Below are 18,363 nucleotides of genomic sequence, written 5' to 3'. Positions count from 1 at the left end.
ATATTCAGTGTCTTCTGTATTCAGGGACTGTGCTATGCTGGAGGTACAGCAGTGAACAAGAGAACCAGAGATCAGTCTTTGTGGTGGTTATAGTCTCAGGGAGGGATGTAGGCAGTGATCAAATAACTACACAGATATTAGCTGATACTGTTTAAGTGCTATGAAAAAAGTATAGGGTGTTGATGAAAGTGGGCTACAGGACATTTGACCAAGTTGGACTGGAGGAGACAGCCAAGAAAGGCATCCTCTGAGAAAGTGATGCTTAAGCTGAAATATGAAAGAAAAATGAGAGGTAGTTCATTAAAGAGATGGGGGAAGATCATTCCAAGCAGATTCAACTTCAGCATTATGTTTGAAGACCCAGGAGCAGGAGGAATATTCAAGGAAATGAAAAATCATTTTGCTTATTTGTAAAATGTGTGTGGTAATTATGAATTTGGTTATCAGATAATACATGTGAAAGTACTTTATATACAATGAGGACCCACATCCGTGTTTATAAAAATGTACATATTATAAGCTAATATACAGCTGGATTGTGAGAAGTTGCTGGGACAATAGATAAGCTAGGGCTTTGTGTCCCTCGTCTAGTTCTTTGCAAAATTAAAATGCACCTTCTATAGAAAACACAAAGTCAAGTTTTGAGAACCTTAACTTTGGAAAAATAATATGTGCCTCAAATAGATTTAAAATATACTCCCAACAATTTCAATAATAACGTCAATAATTGCTGAGCGTTTCATATATGTAATAGTATACAGTACACTGGATAAGAGCACAGACTCGAGCTAGATTGCCTGAAATCTAATCTTGGGCAAGTTATCTGTGCCTTTGTTTCTTCATCCATAGAATGGGTATACTAATAGTCCTTTTTTCATAGTGATATCATGAGGCTCAAATGAGTTAATGTATGCAATACAGCGTTTAGAATAGTTTCTGGCACATAGTTGTAACTCTGTAAATGTTAGCAATTGTTTCATTATTATTGTTACAATTATCTTTTTGAAGGCTCAGTAATATCACGGCAGTAAAAATGGGGTGGAAACTGTAGCTCAGAGAGGCAAAAACATCTATGCAAGGTCACACAGCTCCTAAGTGTGGGATTCCATTTCAAGACTGTCCAAAGCCCAAATACTTTCTCACATTTTTTTCTGAGTTTAGGTTAATTTTGTTGGATAATACCTGGGCTCCTGTGACAGTTCCTTTCCTTGACTAACTCTTCTGTGCTGAATTGTTAATATGCATGTCCTTAAGGTAAAGGGCCCAAGGGACTGCCTTTATTGAACCTCTACTTTGAAATTTCCTGACTTCTGTGCAATTAAAATCTACGCCTAAAACATTTCAGCAATGTGGTTTATTTATAGAGTTGTCTTCCGGTTCACATGTACTGGGTCTGCTTTTGGGTGCTGCGCTTTCTGTCAAAGGTTGTTTATTTCTAACCCATTTTGATTTCCTGTTGCTTTGTGGATTGGTATTATGACCTGCAACAGGAACACCAGGAAACCTGTCTTAAATGGAGCAGCCAGATTGAAACCCTGTAGATTAAAAAAAACAACAACAACAAAACACATTATTATACATCCATATTTGGATATAAGTGTGGGTAAGGCATTGGCTATATTAGAAAAACCTAGATATAGAAACCTCACTTAGAGCCAAATTTTTGAACAGTTTTGGCAAAATAGGGCAGAGCTAATAGTTCCGTGCCCTTGGACAGCGATGGTCTCTTTGAGCATCAGTTTCTACATCTGTAAAATGGAGATTATTATACTTTCTCTGTGGCATTATTGGGAGGATTAGACATGGTAAAGCAAGCAGCCCAGGCCTGACTTCAATTAATAGTAGCTATTGAAAATAATTAAAGAAGAGGAAAGATACTTTTTAAAATCTAGATTTGCTTTTACTGATTTCATGCAGTCAATCACTGACATCTAGCATCCCTTGCTATTAAAAATTCCAACAGGAGAGAAAAAAAAAAACAACTCCATCAGGAGAAATTATTTGCCTTTGATTTACTCGCTTTTCCTTTAAGAAATAATAATAATGGTAGCTAGCATTTATTAAGTAGGTACTATATCCCGGGCACTGTGCTAGGTGTTTTACATGCATTTGCTATCGCATTTTAAGATCAGGATTATTTTTCTCATTTTGCAGATGAAGAAAGTGATGCCCAGATAGGTGCAGTGAATTGCCCAAAGTTGGAATTTACATCCAGATCTGACTGACTAGACTATCTTATACATTGGTAAAGACACATGGGATTCTTTATTGTGTCTGACTGTTGTGTAGAAGTCTTTTTGAAAGGAAAGGTGATAGCTGTCAACAGATACTCTTTTGGGGGGGGGGGGGGGCTCCTGCTATTAGCTGGGCACTGTGCCAATTATCTTACCTGCGTAAACTCATTTATTCTTCCCGAGCCTAAGAAATAACTATAATTATCCCCATTTCACAGCTGAGGAAATGAAGGTGCAGAGATGTTCAGGGGCATTTAGTCAGTGGTGGAGCTGGGATTAGATTCCCAGTCTTCCTGGCTGCAAAGTGCATGCTTTTATTCAGTTCTGTTGCATTAACATTTAAGGATCGGATTTTTTTTTTTTTTTCCTAATGAGGTATAGGACTGATTTTCAAAGATAGTAACTTCCAGGTATTTGATGCTAATTGCTCTTGGTTTTAACTGAGTGATAGCCAGATTCCTGGCAGAAGCTGGCTGTAGAATCCCGCATCTTTTCATGGTCAGAGACCTTAGAAGTATAATGTATAACTTGTGTTAACACAGAGGAGGGTGGCATTTTCCAGAGCTTTAGTTCTGTAACATGGAAGACCTCAAACCTCAACCGTGCTTCAGACTCACATTAAAGTAAAGTGCATTCTAATTGGTAATCAGCGCATAAGGAACCAAAGAAAATTTTAATTAAATGCTGTCGTGTGAATTTTCCAGTCATTTTATGCCTGTTGAAATGAGTTTTTTAAATTTAGTTTAAAGTCCTCTTCCAGTGCTCTGCCCTCCCTTTTTAGAGTATAACTTTATCAAGATTTTTTTTGCCTTTTCTCATGTAAGGGTTTAATTAGCATCATTAAAGATTTCAGCTGCTGCACATTTACTTAACTCTGTGTTTCCTGCGTACTATAAGGGGCATTTGGTACAGTGGAAAGAGCCTGGCGATTTGGAGTCCTACAGACTGTGGGCAAGTTACTTAAATCTCTGTGAGCTTCAGTATCTTTCTGTAATATGGGGCTAATCATATTTCCTTGTATGGCTGTTGGGAGGAGGAGGTAATATATTTAAATTGCCTAGCACATAGCTTAGTTTGCAGTTGTTGCTTGATAATTGGTACAAATTATTTTCTGAAGTTGTAATACTATCTGTTTTCCTTTTTTTTTTTTTTTTTTGGTCTTAGTCTTTATAGTGAATGTTCACAAGGATTGTCTTCCGTCATGGCCTTGGGATTAAGATGCTTCCGCTTGGTCCCCCCTGTCTTTTGTAACTCCTTTGCAGCCTTGACCAGACCTGTTTCAGAAGTGACGCTGAAGACAGTGAGTGGCAGACAAAGTGACCATGGACAATACATGGCCTCACCAGCTGTACCAATCCGTTATTTCGCTACCAAGAAAGCCAAAGGTAGAGCTATATGACCTCTTCGCCCTTTTCTTGCATTTAGCCCTTGAACTATTGTAGCTAGAAGGGATCTCAGAGATGTACTGAATTTCTCCCCTGAGGAAGAACATGGGGATGGTGTCTCAGATAGTTCAGTTGATCAGCTTAAATACCACGGTGACAGAGACAGTGTTAGAACCAAGGGTCTCTTTGCTCACTACCGTGTGGCCTTCTATGTTACCATTGCTCAGAATATACCTCATTTCCTTCTTTTAGTTTTAGTTTTGGAATTAGAGATGTAAGTGCCAAGCCAACCAGAATATTTGTGGCAGAGATCAACATTATTTTCTCCTTATAACAAGCAAGACCTCTGTTGGAAGTGAAATTAAAACCAGAAGTTTGTTGGGTGAGGAGGTATTAGAGCCATGGATTTAGATGGATGATCTTAATGGTTTGTGTCATCCAAGAATGAGACTTTGATATGCCGCAGGTCTCAGCTTAAATGTCGCTTCCTCAGGGAAGTCCTCTCTGACCCCTTAGACTGGGTCAGGTCCCTTGTTACGTGCACTCTTGTGCACTGCTATTTTACCTTTGACGTCCTTAGCACAGCACCCATTAATTAAGCAATTAATTGTGAGATTAATTATTGTTTGTTCTGTGTCTTCTATGCTGGACCCTATGAGAATAGGGTCCGTGCCTTATTTAGTACCTAACAGGTCCTGACACATAGTATGTATCAAAAAATGTTGTTGAATGAATAAGGAGTGCAGAAAGCACTCCTCAGCACACCTCAGAGCACACGTGCTATTTGCAGGGGTGGGTCAGGGAGTCCATTCCCAAGGATGGTGTTGGAAACGTGCTGCTGAATATTTTTTCCGCTGACTTTCCTTTTATGGTTTCATATGAACCCTCCCTTTGCTATTAATAGGAAAATTAACAAATTGCTGAAAGAGCATTAATAGTTAGAAGATTTATATTGTTACTAGTGATAATGGTAACGACTTTTCATCTGTATGTTGCACTGATTTTTTTTTAAATTTCACAAATTCACGTATTTAATAATTTGACCTTTATAATTATCTACTGAAAGAATTATTATTATCTAGTGAAGACATTTTTATAATTATCTGGTGAAGCCCAAATCTCACCATTTGCAAACGAGGAAACCGAGGTACCTATGTAAGATGTTTGTCCATGATCACATCTAGATAATGGCAGAACTGGGAATGGGGGGGGGGGGGGCTCCTGATACACACATTAGCTATAGCGTGTAAGCAGCTTTTCATGTTTACTTGGCTGCTCAGTTTTTAGCTCTTCTGATTGCCTCTTTAAAAAGTCGGTTGTTTCACTTTTTCTTTGAAATTTGTTGGATTCCTTCTGTATTAGGAATGAGAGTCGTTTGTTGATTGTGCTATAGCTGTCTGCTTTGCCTTTTACTTAATGGTATCTTTTGTTGACCATAAGTTTTAATGTGGTCCTATTTTTTTCGTCCTTTCCTTTATCATTTGTACTTTTTGTGTCTTCTGTAACAAATCCTTACCTACCCAGAGTCATATTCTTCTATATTTTCTTCTAAATATTTTAAAGTTTTTTACTTTTCGTGGGTTTTGAGTCCATATGGAATTTATTTTTGAAGGTGTTGTGAGGCTGGGAATCTAGTTTTAAGTTTCTTTTTTGAAATGGGTCATATGTTGTGTCAACATCACTTATTGATTAGCCCCTTCTTTACTCCCAGATTTGTAATGCCTCCTCTGTCGCATGTCAAGTTTTTTGTTGATTTTAGTTGATTTTGTTGAATTACTTATCTCTTCCTGTTCTAAATTTCTTGCTACCTGAATCACTGTCATAAAGCCTTGAACCTAGTGGTAAAAATCTTTCCCCTTACTATACATACACACTTTTCTGGCCTTTCACTCCTGTATGTGAAATTTATAATCATATTGTTAGTTTTCCTCCATAAAGATTTTATACATTTCTTTCATCAGCTTTATTTCTGGGTATTGTCGTTTTGGTCACATACATATTTTTTATTAAATAAATTTTGGGGTTATAACATATATGCAGAATAGTATATACATTCATTGTAAGTGGTTACATTTCAGAGAATTCTCACAAAGTGAACACAGCCTTGTAACCATCACCCACGTCAAGATATAGAACATCGCTCGTACTCTGGAAGCTTCCTGCCCGTCCCTTTCGGTTGTCACCCTTTAAAAGATAACCCATTTTGGGACTTTAGCACTATAGATTAGGTTTTCCCTTTTTGAGCTCACTGTAGCTTCTTTTGTGCCTGGCTTCCTCCGGTAACAATCTGTTTGTGAGATTTGTCTATGTTGTTGCATGTAGTAGTTGTCTGTGCGTTTTTATTTATGGTATCCTAGTGAATGCTTATGCCACAACTTGTGTATGCTTGTCCAGTTGCTGGGCATTTGGGCTGCTTCCAGTTTTGAACTGGAAGTAAATAATGCTACTGTGAATGTGCATGTACATGGATTTTGGTGCCCATACATATATACCTTCCTGTTGGTGTACGTATACCGAGAGGTGGGATGGTCGAGTCTTCCGAGGATGTGTATGTTCCCTTTCAGTACATAGAGTTTTCCAGAATGGTTGTGCCAGTCTACACTCCTACCAAAAAGGGTTTAGCTTTCTCTTTGTTCCACGTACTCACGAGTGCTCAGTACACAGTCTTTTTATTTCTAGCCATTCTGATGGGTGTGTGGTTTTATCTCATTGTGGTTTTAACTTGTCATTTCTTGATGGGTGATGATGGCGAGCACCTTTACATTTGTTTTTTGGCTCTTTGTATATCCTCTTTCCAGTCTTTTGCCCGTTAAAAAAAAGTCAATTGGTAGGAGTTTCAGTATATTCTAAGGATAAGACTTATGTCATATGTACGTATTGCTGATGTGCTTTCCATTTCAGCCTTTTAGTGGTGTTTTGTTTCAAGTTTTTATTTAAATTCGAGTTAGTTAACATAGTGTAATGTTGGTGTCAGGAGTAGAATTCAGTGATTCATCACTTACATTTAATTGTGTCTTTTGATGAATAGAAGTTCTTAATTTTCAGGTAGTCAATTTATTAATCTTTTCCTTTATGGATAATGCTTTTTTTTTTTTTTTTTTTTCAGTTTAAGAAAAATGACCCTACTTTAAGGTCATGAGTGGATCTATTGTGTTATTTTATGGAAGATTTGTTTTTTTAAATTCATATCTTTTTTAAAGATCATTCGTGCTGTTTGGTTGCTGGTGAATAGGAACACTTTTGGTTATTATACACTCATGTGATATCTTGCAACTTTGAACTCTTTTATTAGATCTATTATTTGTATATTCTTTTGAATTTTCAGGTAATTGTGATACCCGTAAATGATGGTAGCTCTGTTTTTCCCTTTCTAATCCATATACCTTTTCTTCCTCCCCTCTCTTCCTTTCTTCCTCCCTCCCTTCTCTCTTTCTAACTGCATTGGCTAGGAACTCTAATATAATTTGAATAAACGTGACTGATGATAGTAGGCATCCTTGTTATATTTCTGACTTGTTAAGGAACACTTCTCATGTGTTAACATCAAGAATTATGTTTGCTTTATTTTTCAGTAGTTTCTCTTTTAAGCAAATATCTTCTGTCCCTATTTTGTTAAGAATTTTTATTTTGAATGGGTGTTTTTATCAAATGCTCTTAGTGCATTTATTGAGACGATCGTCTTTTTTTTTTTTTTTTTTTTTTTTTTTTACTTTTTTAATCTATGAATGGGGTGACTCAACATCAGTAGCTTTTTCTGATGTTAAACCACTTTTGCATTTTTGGTATGAGCCCTGCTTGCTCCTTTTGATATATAATTTGTATGTACACTGCTTGATACATAATTTGTATGTATGTTGTTGGATTTGGTTTGCTAATATTAATTTAGGATTTTTGAGTCTATACCTTTATGTGAGGTTAGCCTTAATGTAAGTCTCTGATATTGATGGGTATAACTTTCTAGCATTTCCTTGTCCGGTTTTGGTATCAAGACTATATTAGTCTCATGATGTGAGCTGGGAGTTCATCTTTGTCTTTCTGTCTCTCTCTCAGTGGGATGGTCTGTGTAAGACCAGGATTAATCAGTTCCTTACATGATTCTTAGAACATGCCTATGAAATCACCTGAACCTGGTATTGTGTGTGGGCAGGCTTTAAATCATAGATTCAGTTTCTTTAATGATTATGATGCTATTTAGATGTTCTCTTTTTTCTTCAGTTAATTTTAGTAAATTATGTATTTTTAGGAAATTTTTTATTATTTCTACGTTTTGAAAGTTGTTGGCATAAAGTTGTCCATAATAGTCTGTCAAAATTATTAAAATCTCTGTCTTCTCTAACTGTCTTCTCCTTTTCTTTCTTAATATTAATTGATTTGTCTACTTCCTTTTTTTCCTCAGTTATTCTTGAAAGAAGTTTTTTTGGTTTCATAAGCCTTTTAAGAAAGAGATTTTAATTTTGTTGATTTGTCATTTTTGGTTTTATTGATTTCTGCCCTTTATTGTTTATTTTCTCCCCTGTCTTTCTTTTTCTATCCTTTGAACTGGAGAGTTCATTAATTTTCAACCTTTGTTCTTTTCCTATAAGTGTATAAAGCTATAAAACTTCTATGTAAATATGTCAGGTACTTCAAAGAAGTTTTAGATATACAGTATTATTATTATTTTAAAACACTTTAAATTTTCATTACGTGTTTTCCATTAGTTCATGACTTATTTTGAAGTGTTTAAAAATTTTCAAACATGTTTTTTGGAGAGTTAGCTTGATCCCACTGTGATCAGAGACTATGTCCTATATGATGAAGATTCTTTGATATTTATTGAGATTTGTTTTGAGGGATAGAACAAGATCATTTTGTATACAAGTCCAAATATGCTTGAGAAGAATGTGTATTCTCTTACTGCTGGATGCAAGATTGTGTATATGACCATTAGATTGAGTTGGCTAATTGTATTGATCAAATTTTCTGTTTTTTTTTATTTGCTCAATTTATCAGTTATGAAGGAAGGTATTTTGAATGTCTTTGTATGATTGTAGATTCATCAGTTTCTCCTTTTAATTCCATTGATCTTGATGCTACATTATGTGGTGTATTTAAGCTCAGAAGGGGAGTATCTTTCTGGTGAATTGTTTCTTTTTTTTTTTTTTTTTTTTTTTTTTTTTTAATTTTTTTTTTCAACATTTATTTATTTTTGGGACAGAGAGAGACAGAGCATGAACGGGGGAGGGGCAGAGAGAGAGGGAGACACAGAATCGGAAACAGGCTCCAGGCTCTGAGCCATCAGCCCAGAGCCCGACGCGGGGCTCGAACTCACGGACCGCGAGATCGTGACCTGGCTGAAGTCGGATGCTTAACCGACTGCGCCACCCAGGTGCCCCTGGTGAATTGTTTCTATTGTCATTATGAAATGGCCTTCATTTTTTCTAAAAATGCATTTTGTCTTAAAATCTATTTTTAGATGTTGATATAACTATCAGCCTTCTTTAGTTTAATATTTTCCAGGGTTATTTTTCCATTCATGTACATTAAACTTTCTGTAATCTTATGTTTTTGTAAAACCTCTTATGTGTTGTATATGACTAGATTTAAAAATATCTTACTGAGAATCTGTAACTTTTGTTTTTGAAATAGATGGAGTTTTCTAATGTTTATCTATTTTCGAGAGAGAGAGAGAGAGAAAGCACGTGCAAGGTGGGGAGGAGCAGAGAGAGAAGAGGGAGAGAGAGAATCCCAAGCAGGCTCCACAGTCAGTGAGAAGCCTGACATGGGAGCTCGATCTCATGACTGTGAGATCGTGACTTGAGCTGAAATCAGGACTTGGATGCTTAACTGACTGAGCCACTCAGGCATCCTGAGAGTCTCAAACTTTTAAGTCAAATTCTTGGTCTGTGTATATTTATTGTGATTACTGAGTATTTGTATATCTACCATTTTATTTTTTACTTTATCATAGTTTTCTTTGTTTTTCTCCTCCTTTCTATTGAATTAGCCAAATTTTTTTTTATTTCTGTTTTCTCATCTCTGCTAATTTGGAAGTTATACATTTTATTTCTTATTGTTTTGGTAGTTACCCTTTATTTCTTTTTTTTAACTTTTTATAGAAATTAAAAGGCACCTATAGAAAAGTGCAGTTATCATAAGAAACAGCTTGGTCATTTTCACAAACTGAAAACACTTGTGTAATCAGCACCTAGATCAAAAACCAGAAATTCCCAGCATGTCAGAAGTCCCCTTTATGCTCCCTTCTAGTAATTTACCTCCTCCTACTCCTTGTAGGTAACTATATCCTGACTTTTTTTTTTAAATTTTTTTTAATGTTTATTTTTGAGAGAGAGACAGAGTGTGAGTGGGGGAGAAGCAGAGAGAGAGGGAGACACAGAATCCAAAGCAGGCTCCAGGCTCCGAGCTGTCAGCACAGAGCCCGACGTGGGGCTCGAACACACAGACTGCCAGATCATGACCTGAGCTGAAATTGGATGCTTACCGACTGAGCGCCCCTGTATTCTGACTTCTAATGGCAGGATTACGTTTGTCTCTATATTCTTGTATCTGGCTTTTGTGCTGCACACTCTGTATTCTAGTGTCTAGCCTCTTTGCTCAACGTTATGATTGTGAGATTTATTCTGTGTAGTTGTAGATCTTTCTCATGACTGTATACTATTTCATTCATATTATCTATCCTCATATTGATGGGCATAACTTAATTTTTTTCTTTTTGTTTTGAGAGAGAGAGAGTGTGAGCAGGGGAAGGGCAGAGAGAGAGAGAGGAAGACACAGAATCCGAAGGAGGCTCCAGGCTCTGAGCTGTCAGCACAGAGCCTGACTCGGGGCTCAAACTTAGGAACTATGAGATCATGCCCTGAGCCAAAATCAGATGCTTAACAGACTGAGCCACCCAGGCTCCCACTTAAAAATTTTAACGTACATTCTTAGTTTAGAAAAACTAAAATTGAAGATACTGTTTCCATCATTTCTAGCTCCTGTTGTTGCTCTTGGAAAGTATGCTGTTACTGTAAATTTTGATCCTTTTTAGATAATTTTTCTTTTATCTTGGGCTCTTTTCAAGATCTCTTTGTCCTTAATTTTCTGCATTCACAGGATGTCTAGGTATGAATTTACTTTCAGTATCCTGTTTGGAACTTGTGTTTCTGAATCTGAAGATTGTCAGCTTTCATTAGTTCCAAAAATACTAAGACATTATTCTGTTAACTTAAGGGCAATAAGGTTTCAAGAACGGTGGTGACACAAGCCAGTAAATATTTTTTTAAAAATCACTCTGCTGCTTACTGGTTGGTACTTTGGGGAACACATTTAAATGACTTGTGCTATAGATTTCTCATCTCATCTCATCTCCCTCTACAGTGGGAACAGTAATAATATCTGTTCTTCCTACTTCCAAGAGCTGCTTTGATTATCTAATAGAAGAATGTACTTTAAATTGCATTGCAAATTATAATACACTATACAAATACCACAGGAGTTAGCTCTCTGTAGATGTTTAATAAAATTTGTTGTGAATGAATCTCAATAAATACTTGAATTGTTAGCAAATAAGTGGATAGTAGTAGTACTTAATATTTTTTTTTTTCCCTTGACCCACCTCCCACGAAGAAATGCAGGAATATTTGTATACTTGTGGGAGTGATCTATATACATAGAATGTAAATGAAAAATAACCATGGTGGCTTAGGCATAAAATAGAATTTTATTCAGCTCCCATTGCTGTTGATTTTTCTGAAATATGAGTCATTATTATCACCACTGGTGGTATTTAATGTCTGTAACTACTGTTGTTCCTTTTGTCTCTACCAGCTATCAGATACTTTGCATATCCTTGTCTTAGCATTCGTTTTAAAATGAATTAATGTATTTCCTGTGTCTCCAATTAGATTGTATAGAGACAATCTAATGGAAAGTTTGTAGGTTAAAATTAGGCAGATCTGAGACCAAATCTTGGCTATACTATTTCATGATCTGGTGACATTAGGCAAGTCACTTTACCTTTCTCATCTTCTGTTTATTTTTCTAAAAAATAAGGAATTAATTTATTTATGGAGTGCATGCCATGTGGATAGTGCTGTTATAGGTGTTTGAATTACTTAATTTGTATCATAGCAACCTGGCAATATAGATATTATCCCTGTTTTATAGGGAAGGAACCTGATACTCAGAAGAGCAGAGTAATTGCTCAAAGTCATAAAACTCGTATGCGTGATAGCCAGGATTTTCACCTGGGGTGTTTCATTATAAAGCCTGTACCTTCACTAGTACCTCAGAAAATGATTAGCATTTTCTGGGAATCCAGTGGGTAATAAATGTAGGCTATTTTGTAGGACACTGATGATGTACAGTTTTTTAGCACTTGGCATTTTTCCCTGCATTTCGTAGGCACTTCTTCCCTAATTGTTTATTGTCTCTGTTTCTGCTGCTGTTCTTGTATTCACTGATTGTTGACTTCTTAGCCAAAGGGAAAGGACAGTTCCAAACCAGAGTGAATCTTAATGCTGCCTTGGTTGAGGATATAATCAGCTTGGAAGAGGTGGATGAAGAAATGAAGTCTGTGACAGAAGCGCTCAAAGATAATTTCAATAAGACTGTCAATATAAGGACCTCACCAGGTTAGTGACTGAACCAATGTTTTGGAGAAGGGCATAGTGGAAAGATCATGGCTTTGGCAGGGCTGGGTTTCAGTCCTAGCTTTGTTACTTACTAACTGGTGACCATGGGCAGTTAACTTTACTTTTCTGGTCCTCAGTTTCCTTGTCTGATTCCCACCTTATAGCTTTGGGGTGAGTATTAAAGTCAGTGAGGTAACTCATGTAATGGTTTGAGCACAGTGCCTGGCTCGTAGTTAATACTACGTTTATTTGTCCATTCAACGATGAACTAAGTATTGTGCTGGTCCACAAGTGGTGAACAAAAGTAGGCATGGTCTTTGCTCTCATGGAATTGCACTCTCAAAAAATGGGATTTTTATTATGATTATACTATATAAGCACTTCTAGGTATTTGGTCTTACAGTAACTGACATCTTTGGTCTGATTTTTCCAATTTGTCCTATTTGGCCATTCTTATCCCTTACTGGGAACCAAGTGGCTGCAGACCTATCCATCTGAGGCATTTCTGTACCTCTGAGCTTGACCAGGAAGATTCCGTTTGGGTTAATAACTTCCTGAAAGTGGCTTTTCTAAGTGGGAAATGTCAGAACTGTCTAAGAGAACTGTTTGCAGATGTGATGGAAGAAGTGAGTTGTCAGCTAATGGTGCAGGCAGGCAGGAAAAATCCAATTGCTGTTAAATTGGCCTTTTGGAAATTGTCATCATCCTAGAGTCAAGCCTGGGACCCCCTCTGAAGGTATCTCTAGGAGCTTGGGCTGCTCCCACTCACATCTTGGCTGGGATAGTTCCTAAGGAAACTAGGAAATACTTCATGAACTTGTTCTTAAGAAAACCAAATGAAAAATATACAGCTCCATTTATAAACACCAGCAGAAACATACTGAGTTTAGAGACGAGATCCTGTGTGAAATCAGAAGACCATTCCGTCATTTGTCAACCTTTGGACTGGGGCATTTCTGCCTTTGCTGACAGTAGAGCGTGCCATTCAATCTCTCCCAACTGTTTATTTTAAACTTGCTTATTATTTTAGGTATGAAACTGATAAAGTGCTTTGTCTCCCCTGTGCTTTCTGGCCTGTTAACATTCTGCAGCCGAAACCAGAGAGCAGTTTGAGAGGAGCTCAGGGAGAAATGTGATACTTAAAATTAGCCAGCAAGCTCCACTCTTGTTGAACTTAAAAAGATGATGGGCCTGGAAAGGGGTTGGGAGTGTAATTTGTTAAATGTTAACCTCTGCGAAAATGAGGGGCAGGAATGAGGCTGAGGGAGATTCTCGCTGGGGACAGATTGAGGGAAAAGGATTTGATGCATTATGTCGATATGGATTTAGGGAATGGGAACCACCACAATTGCATACTGAAAAGCCCGTGTTGCGACTTCTGTGGCAAAGGATCTTATGGCAAATCAGGAAGGCTGAGTTAAGATCCATTTTCAAAAGGCCTCCGGTTGGTATTTCCTCTTTGCCTCCTTCTCTTCAGGGTTATGTTTGTGTAGCGTTCTCTCTAGAACTTGGGGCCGTGAAGAGACTGGGTGAAACTGAACTTAGCCAGTCTTTTCTGTGCCATATTCTTCCATATCCTCTTTCGCTGCTATCTGAGCCAGCAGGCACTTTTCCTTTCACACCTCTGTCTGTCTACCAGTAATTTCTATCTCCAAGGTAGTTGATTGCTTTTTTTTTAAATTATTTTTTTAATATGAAATTTATTGTCAGATTGGTTTCCATACAACACCCAGTGCTCATCCCAACAGGTGCCCTCCTCAATACCCATCACCCACCCCCCCCTCCCTCCCACCCCCCACCAACCCTCAGTTTGTTCTCAGTTTTTAAGAGTTTCTTATGGTTTGGCTCCCTCCCTCTCTTAATTTTTTTTTCCTTCCCCTCCCCCATGGTCTTCTGTTGATTGCTTTTAATAGTTGTCTAAGATACAAATTTATCCATGTATTTGTTCTTGCCCTCTTCCATTCATCCATCCATCTGTACACTGATGTATTCACCAGAACATTATTGAGCACTTATTCCGTGCTGATGAGTAGGTGCTGTAGATACAGAGAGAAAAGACGTTGTTCCCAGCTTCCAAGAGCCCAGAGCCTAATGTGAAGAGATCAACAAGTAAACCAACATGGATAAAACCAGATAGCAAAGCAGAGTGGTGAAGAACATGGCTGTAGAGTTGTCCAGACTTGGGTTTGAATTTAGGCTCCATTATTAAGAACTGTTGTGACCTTGGGCAAGTTACTGTCTGGTCCTCCATTTCCTCATCTGTAAAATAGTGGAACTATCTCATAGAGTTGTGATAATGAAAGCAAAAGAAATTATAGAGAGCATTTAGTATGGTGTCTTGCGCATAGGAAACGTTCAGCAAATACTGGTTATCATCATTATAGAAGGGGTCCATGGGGTCCTAGGGAGCTCATAAGGGGGTTTGTTATCCAGCCTAGAAGGTCAGATAAGATTCCTGAGATTGGATGCTATTATAGCTGAGTGTTAAAGAATGAGCTGGAGTTATCTGAGCACAGAAGGACATTCTCAACAGAAAGAACAATATATGCTCAGAATCCTGAGGCAAGAAGGAGCAGACTGTATTAGAGAAATTGTAAGTAGTTTAGCTTAGTTAAAATACAGGAGAAAGTCAAGAAGTAGTAATAGTTAACATTTACTGGGCACTCGTATATGCCAGTTACAAGTGCTTTCCAGAGACTTTCATAACAACCCGATGAGGTAGGTACAATTTGTATGCCTCATTTACAGAGATCAGGAAACAGGTGTCTAAAGGTTTAGGGGATCTGCCTAGGGTCACATAATCAGGAGGGGGCAGAGTTGGTATTTGAACCCAGGTCATTGGTCTTCAGAATTGTGGAGATTTTTACCATTATACCTCCTGGACTTTTCCAGATTGAAGCCAGTGTTGTCAACAACCTCCTCTCCTGTGATGACATTGAATCTGGTTGAATACTTCACATCAGATCTTGGGGTCTTAATAAAGTACTGCACTGCATTATTCTTACAACGGTATGCTGGGACAATTCCCAGTTTGCCTAAGAGGACCCCTCCCCCACTTTTTCTGATTGGCCACCCTGGTTGACGGTAGGGAAGTCCTAGTTCTGACAACACTTCAGAGCCCTTTCCGGCATGTGACACTGCTGCTCCTGTGACAGCCCCTTGAACAGTCTTGCCACATTGATAAGGGATCACTGAATATTAGTTGAATCTGAATTAGGTAGGGACTTAGATGTGGGGCTGTTAAGGTCTTTCTGAGTTCTAAGACTCTGTGACTTTTCTTTTAGGATCCCTTGATCATATCACTGTGGTAACTGCTGATGGGAAGCTTGCTTTAAACCAGATTGGCCAGATCTCCATGAAGTCTCCACAGCTGATTTTGGTGAATATGGCCAGCTTCCCAGAGGTAAGGTGGCTTTTGCCAAAGGGACCTCTTCGTAATCTCTTTTGGAATGGAGGAGGCTGGGTCAAGTCAGGAAGAAGTAGTCCCTCCAGCTTGGGATGGAACAAGAGAGAAGGCCCAATAAAGGGAACTTAATGATAAGGAAAAACTCTCTTCTTGTTTCAAAATTCCTTTTTTGTTAAACTCAAGCACTAAAAGGCCAGGCAAGTAATTTGAATACTGAAACTGGCTCCATCTAAGGAACGTAATAGTGGCGATACAGTGATTGGCGCTTAGCCAAATGGAAGGGGCTGGGGTAAGCGGGAGAGCCTGCACCCTGTCTGAAGGGAGCAGCCTCTGCCCAGCCCCTGCTGATCATTGCCAGGCAGAAGTTAAACCTGGTAATCAGTGTTACCAGACGCTAAGGTTTTTATTTCTAGAATAAGCCAGTAACTCACATTTTTATATAAGATCTTTCCTAAATGTTGGTAACAAATTCACTTTTTTTTTTTTTTTTAAAGACTGTGAGACAAAGTGTATTAATGGGCCAGATTTGGGCTATGGGCCCCCAGTTTGTGACCTTTGCATTAGTATTGGGAGCAGACCTTCAGGAATTCATATTCCTTTCAAACTGGTCCATTGCAGAATTGGACAGAGCACAGAGCCTCCAGGGCTGGAAGGTGGATTGCATTAGATCATTGCAACCTTGAGGCTATGATTTTAAGTCTAGTTGAGGAAGACAAATGGGCTTTTCCTTATTGTTCCAGTGGATTGGGAATTGACCTGGACTGGGAGTCCTGGAGAACCTGGGACCCAGTCCCATCTCTACTGTTTGACCTCCATTTTATCATCTGTTAACATGGGGTGGAGGAATCTGAAGTCTCTTCCTGTTTCGATGGTCTCTATCAATACTTCTCTCCCAAAGACCAAAGTGGAACCTGTTGGATTTGACAAACTGGGTTAGAGACATGAGGAGGGAAATCCCTTGCTGTGAACAAACTGTTTCAAATCAGAAGGCTGCTGTAGCTAATGTGCCAGGCACACTTGTGTGGGGCTGTTCTGTTTTCCATACTGCAGCCAGAGTGGACTTTTAAAAATATATATTGGATTATATCATTCCTATGCTTTAAATTTATCAGTGGCTCCATAGTCTTTTGGAAAAAAGTTATTTTGGCCTAGAAGGCTTTGCCTTATGGGGGCACCTGGGTGGCTCGGTCGGTTAAGTGTCCAACTTCAGCTCAGGTCATGATCTCACAGTCCGTGAGTTCAAGCCCCATGTCGGGCTCTGGGCTGACAGCTCAGAGCCTGGAACATGCTTCGGATTCTGTGTCTTCCTCTCTCTCTGCCCCTACCCCGCTCGTGCTCTGTCTCTCTTTCTCTCTCAAAAATAATTTAATTTTTTTTTTCCAACATTTATTTATTTTTGGGACAGAGAGAGACAGAGCATGAACGGGGGAGGGGCAGAGAGAGAGGGAGACACAGAATCGGAAACAGGCTCCAGGCTCTGAGCCATCAGCCCAGAGCCTGACGCGGGGCTCAAACTCACGGACCGCGAGATCGTGCCCTGGCTGAAGTCGGACGCTTAACCGACTGCGCCACCCAGGCGCCCCTCTCTCTCAAAAATAAATAACATTAAAAAAAAAAAAAGGCTTTGCCTTCTGATATGGCCCTGGTCTGCCTCCAATCTCTGCAGTCTAATGCCACTGTCATCCCTGTACACCGGTCTAGGCACACTGGCCTTTCAGTTCCTCAAACGCACCATACCTTTGCATCCCCAGGAGTTACGCATATGCTATTGCCTTTGCTTGGAACACTCTTGCATGTCTAATTGTTACTCCTACTTTGGATCATAGCCTAGATGTCACTTTTTCAGGGACAGCTTCCCTAATCTGCTCAATCTCAATTATTCATCCACACTGGCCTCTCTTGCATAGCACGTTCTTTTTCTTCATCACACTTATCATTAACAGTTACACATTTATTTCCATCTTTATTTTCCATCTCCTTTCCATTAGATTGTAAGCTTGGAAGGTAGGAATCGTATCTAACTTGTTCCTTGCGTCCAGCACCCCTCACGCTGCCTGGCACACGGAAGCACTCAGTAGATTTTCCTCAAGTGGATGAATACTTGTCGTTAGATTGATGGAAGGAAGGCACTCTTTCCTGGTGTCACTGAGAAGCAGAGAAATGGATGAAAAGAGAATTGTCAACTCTTTCCCATGCTGGCTCCCTCTAAATGGCTGAGGCCTTCTGCCTTGTTCATCTGATCCCATAGGCACCGTGGGCCAATTTAGGGAATAGCCTCCTAATTACACAGCTTGAAGACCTCATCAGGCAGATTGCTTTTCAGAGCCAGCCACTTCTGTTATTAAATAGCAAATGGCATTCACAGAAGAAGCACCTGATTGGCCACCAGAGCATCTTATGAGGCAGGAGGAGGTATTAACAGCTTAATTTTTTCTTAGGAAGTTGGAGTATATCTTCATTTTTTAACCAGAGTATCTTTGCCATCTTCCTAAATTGAAATTCTGTGAGTTTTGAAAAGAAAAATCTTCATAATCATCTCAGTAGAGAGTTCTTTGCAAGGACAGAGTGAGGAAGTGTGACTTACATTGTCTTTTGAATTCCTTTATCTCATCTGGTGCATATATTAAACAAATAGCTCTAACTAAACATTTCCTTCCTCTAGTTTAGAAACTGTCCATAGACTACCCAGGTTCATAGCTTCAAAATGCTGAGCTAATCCCCTC

The 18,363-nt window shown here is 38.7% G+C and overlaps 1 protein-coding gene across 10 annotated transcripts in view; it reads left to right on the top strand.

Annotated features, from left to right (window-relative positions):
- Positions 1–18,363, top strand: part of MRRF (mitochondrial ribosome recycling factor) — a 52,937-nt gene that overhangs the window by 1,395 nt on the left and 33,179 nt on the right. For 4 of the 10 annotated variants that reach the window (XM_047829611.1, XM_047829617.1, XM_047829615.1 and 1 more), the window contains exons 2-4: positions 3,399–3,619; positions 12,079–12,234; positions 15,519–15,637. In XM_047829611.1, coding sequence (XP_047685567.1) covers positions 3,399–3,619; positions 12,079–12,234; positions 15,519–15,637 — 496 coding nt within the window. Of the gene's footprint in view, positions 1–2,154; positions 2,246–3,398; positions 3,620–12,078; positions 12,235–15,518; positions 15,638–18,363 lie in introns of all 10 variants that reach the window. The other 6 variants (XM_047829618.1, XM_047829616.1, XM_047829614.1 and 3 more) reach the window with 4 other exon arrangements.

Source organism: Prionailurus viverrinus, chromosome D4 (assembly GCF_022837055.1).
Source record: "Prionailurus viverrinus isolate Anna chromosome D4, UM_Priviv_1.0, whole genome shotgun sequence".
NCBI classification, from domain to species: Eukaryota; Metazoa; Chordata; class Mammalia; order Carnivora; family Felidae; genus Prionailurus; species Prionailurus viverrinus.
Note: the sequence above shows the minus strand (reverse complement) of the source record. Positions and strands in the feature narration are given on the sequence as shown.